The 6,558-nt window shown below is 33.7% G+C and overlaps 1 protein-coding gene across 1 annotated transcript; it reads right to left on the reverse strand.

Annotated features, from left to right (window-relative positions):
* Positions 1–1,216: 1,216 nt before the first annotated feature.
* On the reverse strand, positions 1,217–6,294 carry LOTGIDRAFT_121010 (hypothetical protein; the record flags this gene model as incomplete). Its single annotated transcript, XM_009058741.1, has 10 exons — positions 1,217–1,390; positions 1,575–1,740; positions 2,743–2,884; positions 3,155–3,266; positions 3,424–3,552; positions 3,696–3,812; positions 4,197–4,269; positions 4,631–4,674; positions 5,061–5,117; positions 6,235–6,294. Coding segments are annotated over 10 exons (1,074 nt in total), but the record flags the coding sequence as incomplete, so codon positions are not given.
* Positions 6,295–6,558: the final 264 nt, after the last annotated feature.

Below are 6,558 nucleotides of genomic sequence, written 5' to 3' on the forward strand. Positions count from 1 at the left end.
ACCAGAAGTTAAATAAGCTTTGCCAAATCACCAGATGTTATTAAGCATTCCCAAATCACCAGATGTTAATAAGCTTTGCTAAATCACCAGAAATTAATAAGCAATCTCAAATTACCAGATGTTAATAAGCTTTGCCAAATCACCAGATGTTATTAAGCATTCCCAATCCTCAGAAGTTAATAAGCTTTGCCAAATCACCAGATGTTATTAAGCTTTGCTAAATCACCAGATGTTATTAAGCTTTGCCAAATCACCAGATGTTATTAAGCAATCCCAATCCTCAGAAGTTAATAAGCTTTGCCAAATCACCAGATGTTATTAAGCTTTGCTAAATCACCATATGTTATTAAGCTTTGCTAAATCACCAGATGTTATTAAGCTTTGCCAAATCACCAGATGTTATTAAGCTTTGCCAAATCACCAGATGTTATTAAGCATTCCCAAATCACCAGATGTTAATAAGCTTTGCCAAATCACCAGAAGTTAATAAGCAATCTCAAATCACCAGAAGTTAAAAAGATTTGCCAAATAACCAAATGTCAATAAAAATTCCCAAATCACCAAATGTCAATAAGCATTCCCTATTCACCATAAGTTAATAAGCATTCCAAAATCACCAGTACTAAATAAGAATTCCCAAATCACCAGTACTTAATAAGAATTCCCAAACCACCAGAAGCTGATAAGCATTGCAAAATCAACAAAAGTTAAGAAGCATTCCAAAATCACTTAAAGTTAATAAGCATTCCAAATTTAGCAAAAGTTAATTAGTGAATTAAAATCACCAGAAAGCAATCCCATATCACCAAAATCAGAATTCTCAAATTGCCAACAGAATTCTCGAATCACAAGTAGTTTATTAAATTCCATCACCATAATTAGTTAATCAGAATTCTCAAATCTTCTTAAATTTATTAGCTATTTTCAACTAGCTACTATCTTTGTAAACAAATAAGTTATAAATCATGTCAAGTACTATCTATTACTAGAAATAGCATCTCATTTACAGGTTTTCCCAAGTATGAGTGAATTCAACCTTTCAAAACTCTTTCAAGAGCAGTATAGTCTATAATACAATAAAAACCAGGAACCTTTCACCAAACTTGATATGTCCACTACAACCAATAACTAATATTATAGACTGAAATAACTACTAACACCTCATACTACATGTTAAATTGTTAATAAGTGTAAGCATACACTAATATTGTACACCCTACCTTGACTGTAACAGATACTGAGCTGTATTGATATTTTCTTGTGTACCAGTGATAGTTATTATTCTGTCTGTAGAACCAGGCAAAGCTTCATCAATAACAATATTAGCTCCTGAATTGTGTCTGATCTCTGATATACGGGTTCCACCTTTACCAATAATGGCACCAGCCAACTACAATAAATACACACAGAAGGTTAACCTCGTGCCTCTTTTGATTGCCATAAAATAAATACTTTTTATTTACAGCTTGCATGAATTCTTTGAAAAATTTTATATCTATTTACACTTCTTTATTCATCAGTTAAATTTATGCTTTAAGTGTGTTTAGATTTAAAGAATTTACATATGAACTTACATCTTTGGGTATGGTAACTTGAGTAGATATTTCAGGTTCATTGCTACCCATTCCACCACCACCCATACCTCCTCCCATTCCTCCACCCATACTGCCACCCATTCCTGCAGCTAGGGACATTGGTGGATCCATAGGCTGAAAATAGAGTAATAAAACATTTACATATCTCTGTTGACAATATTCTTTATACATGCTATTTGTCTTAATCGTCTCTTTGAACTTTCCAGACAATAAACAGCCATTTGTTTGTACAAGTATAACAACTTAAGTACTCCCTAATTTGTCCACCAGCTATTCTTTTGCTTTACCTGATCTTTCCCAGATAGTCATTTACAACTGGATTGACAGAAACAGACTGATTCAAAGTCAGTAAACTTTCAGGCACCAACCAAATAAATGGCAATGGCATTTCAAATCAAATCAAATGCTCTCCCTATAATAGAAATTTAACTTTTAAATCAGGTTACTGTTGAGGGAACATCTGCAAGTTTCTGTAAAATCCAGCTGTAAATGGCTAAGCTTACAAGCAATGGTAATCCATAATTCAGAAGAACTGAAGAGCAATGTATTAATACTTACACCATCATCATAACCTCCCATACCACCATCATAACCTCCTCCCATACCACCTCTATTCATACCATATCCTATACAAATATACACAAATATCTTAATATCACCTTAAACAACATCCATAAATTCATAATTTATCAAATTATATTAATTATAATGCTATTAATAAAGTAAGGATTTAGGGGAAAAATGAAGTTCATGAGTGGACCAGTTCTTTGCTGAAATTAAGTGATGCAGTTCAATCAACAACTCATCAGTTTCTGTCTTTAATTCGTCAATATTTAATATTTACCTCCGTCATTATATCCTCCCATACCACCATCCATACCACTAAAGAAAAAAAAGTTTTCTGATGTTAACATTTGAAATGAAGATAATTAGACACATCCCTTGATGGCCCTTATAATATCCATACAAACTTCCAAATTTAACCAACCCATGAGCTCTTGAATCCAGATATAAAGACTTCACAGTTGCAGGAGGATCACTGGAGAAAGAAGACATGATACCACCATGGGCCTAAACTGTCTGACACTTTTGATCTATAGTGGCGTTCTGTGTTTTTCAAGGACTCTATTATCACAAGATAACTTACCCTCTTCTACCTCCTCCTCCGCCACCTTGTCTTCTATTCATTCCCATACCACCTTGATCACGTCCTCCTCTCATACCACCTCCCATACGATTACCACCTCCACCACCCATACGATTACCACCACCTCTTCCTCCAAATCCTCCTCCACTGAAATATACCAAAATATACTCATTTTATTATGAAACACCATGGCTCCTGACTTGGATATGGATAATGAAGACAGGTCAATTCTATGTAGTGTAAAAGGAAATTTTTGCTGTGTCAGATATCTGTCAACAGAACCTTAACCTGCAGAACCTGTAAAACATCATTAGACCAGTTTGTGTAATATTGCTATTCTTATTATCTGAGTAAGTGGTCCTTCAAACTTACCGTCCTCCTCTCATTCCTCCTCCTCTACCACCACCACGACCACCTCGTCCTCCTCCTCTCATATCCTGCATAGTAAATCCTCCATACTCATGAGAGAAAAACTCATCATAATTATGAGGATCATATTGTTGATTAGGTCCTTTAGGTGGAGCCTGGAAAAAAAATCAGTTCTTAAAAATACAAATTTTTACCAGGCAATAATTTTGAATAATAAACCAGTTTTTAATTAAAATAAGTCCCAAAAACGACAGCAATTTTGATACATCTAACTTTACATCTTAATGATAAGTATAAATTTAGACAACTTACGGTCTGTAGTAGTTCAAAGATTTCTTCAATACATCCAACCACTGTTCTTGGTTTACCACAAATCTGAACAACTCTCTCAGTTGATTGAGGACAGCACTGTGAGTACACCTTGATGTTGGCTCCAGTTTTCTGAAAATAATCCAACAGAACAATATATAACGAGCAGCAATCATATTTTAACTAAGCACCACCATATATCAAAAGTAAGACCCAATGTTGCTCTCCAAGTTTGAGTTAAGAAATGCCTCAAATTCCATTTTGTTAATACTTACATCTCTCAATTCTTTGATTTTAAAACCAGCTCTACCAATAACACATCCAGCTTGACTCTGGTGTACCATCATTCGACATTCACAATCAAAATCTTCTGATCCTTTAAACTGTTTATACTACAATATAATAACATCTGACTAATTTCTCACTCACACACCCTTACATACAAAGCTAAGCTTAGGGAATAAAAGCCGACACCAGACCAATTCTTGGAAGCAAAGGCAAAGGCATCATAATATTTAGGGTTAATGTTTCCTGAATCTGGAGAGGACAGGGGTCCTACAACCATTTTTTGTTTCTTTGAATTTGTTGAAGATATAATAGCCTAAATCTAATGAGACAGGTTGGAGATCCTATGGTCTGTGGACAAAGTGCAGCTCAGTCACCCCTGTACTTGATCACTATACATATGCATGTGATTTCAAAGCTGCAGACTCAGACCTGAGTTATAGAATCAAGGCAGATAAGCTTTGCAGCAGATGGCAAGATATTAAACTTACCTCTTCCAGAGTGGGAATAACATCCAAGTAACATTCCAAAACTGTTCCCAATTCTGCAGAAATGGTCAGAATTCTGTAATAGAACCGAAAACAGAATGGAATCAATATACAACCAGTTTCAAGGCATTGAAAGAAAAAAAAAAAGATGAGTTACTTCATTTATAGTTTTGAAGACATAATACATAAGATAAAAATTAAAATTAGTATTAATTCAACTGCAGTGAAGATGTTGAAGATTTACTACAGATCAACATGGTAATGGACCAGGGCATGTGGCGGCCATATTGGCAATTTTGGAGTTTGAGTCAACTGAAAGTCATTTCTAGATTCCTGGTTTTCATCTTGCATAAGAACTGCTCATTTCACCATGCGCAATATGAACCTAACTGGTAGGTTTTAATAAGAAAATAAATTGGGAGGTAATGGGTTCATACCGTTCTGGGCCGGTGGAGTCTGGTACCGTAACACTGGCTTTATACTGTATTGACGTAGGTGGGCAGGGCATTCCAAAATCAGGGATATTCGAGTTTCAAGGCCATTCAGATTTATCATTGTAGGGCGAAAATTAAGGGACAGGCATATGGAGGATAAATAAAATTATTTAAGTATATTGTCTATCAAAGAAATACAAGGGCATGGCATGGCAAAACAACAATCAATAGCAATAATTATTCAAAATAAAAATGCCAGAGTAACATTGGAAGACAATAGGGTCAATTTATAAAATAAATTACAGTTTTATCGAGACCCTTCCCATGGCAAAATGGCAAGTCACATTACTTGATCAATAGTATTTCAAATTTAATGTGTATCACTGATATATTCATTGCGAAAGTTGTCAAACTGTACAAAAAAAAAACTTACGTCTGAACGGAGGCGTTTTATATTGGTTCCACCTTTACCGATAATGGCACCAGCATTCTGTAAGAGAAATTTAAAACAATTCAATTTAAAGTTTGTGGTTCCTTAAATCACGTTAATGTCTAAAAAACATGCAACAAGGAAAAAGTCAGTCTCTTAAATATATAATCTGTAATTCAATTGAAATTTAAAGATGGGTTTCCTTAATTTTTAGTGTCAAATTAAGCAAACTTTTTGATTAATTGGTGTTCCTAATGAATTATCATGTATTCGTAATCATATCATTATATTCTTATTGCATAGAATAAAGAGTTTTAACCAATTATAAATGTCTATGTATTTACAGTCTGGAAAAACAAAAAGACTTTTTGACCTTTCTTGATCGGTCACTCAATTCATGGACATGTCGAGACAAACTGGTATTTTTCCAAGTCATTACTTTCTATTCATATAAGTATTAGCATTTTCATTTTCATGAATAAAAACAAGGGAACTCATCTTTATAATGAATAAATCATATTTTATGTGAAGAAAGAAAGAAGGACACAAGACATCCTTTTCCAAATCATCACATAATGTGAATTTCATGAGACAAGTTAAGAAAGTTATAATAGTAAAGTTAATTAATGCTATTTATAACAGTTTTATTGAACAGGTAACAAGAATATCATGTCCAATAATAAACTCTGATTTGCGTGATAACTGTGAGTTATTTCACTCGCCTTTCTTATTCTCCAATCAATAAATCATCGAGGAGAAAAGAAGAATAATTGGACAGGAAGGAAGACGATCTCTTGGGACCATTTTATTTTTCAGACCTGTCAAACTCATTTTTAAACAGAAGCCTTATCCATACACAAATTCAATTGTTTTCAACATAATCGATAGCCAAAATCAATAGCAGCTCAGTCAATGTAACAAAGAAACTTTCCTTTATGTGGCAGAGAAACATTTCTTTTCCATTAGGCAGGTAAAATTAGTTATTGATACATTCATAATTGATAATCAAACAATTTCTCTCTACTCTTAACACTTCCAATCATCTCTCATTTATTTCATCAGATCATTTGTCTGAGAATTCCAATAAAATGACTAGTAAACAACAAAAATATCTCAGTATTTCTAAGAATAGATCATTTTAGTGTCAGATTAAAATTGTTGATATGAAAATCTTTACCTTGCTTTGTAGCAGAACTCTAAGTTCAACTTTTGGACCTTCTCCCTTTTGTCTTTTAAATTGTCCATCATTACAATCATCATCATCATCTTCCAATGGGCGTTTTCTTCCTGAAAAAATAGAAATGATTCCATGAACTTCACGATGCCACAGGACTCCTAATAAACCACTTTTTCTAGATCTAGGGACTCTCAAAACTACAAATAATCTTTATCTAAATCTAGGTAAAAATATGATGAAACAATGGATACAGAATTGTTAAAATCCTCATCTCTAAATAGAATACAGTTACAACTTGTCAAAATACTAGAACAAAGACCTTCC

Source organism: Lottia gigantea (genome assembly GCF_000327385.1).
Source record: "Lottia gigantea unplaced genomic scaffold LOTGIsca_35, whole genome shotgun sequence".
In the NCBI taxonomy this organism is placed as follows: domain Eukaryota; kingdom Metazoa; phylum Mollusca; class Gastropoda; family Lottiidae; genus Lottia; species Lottia gigantea.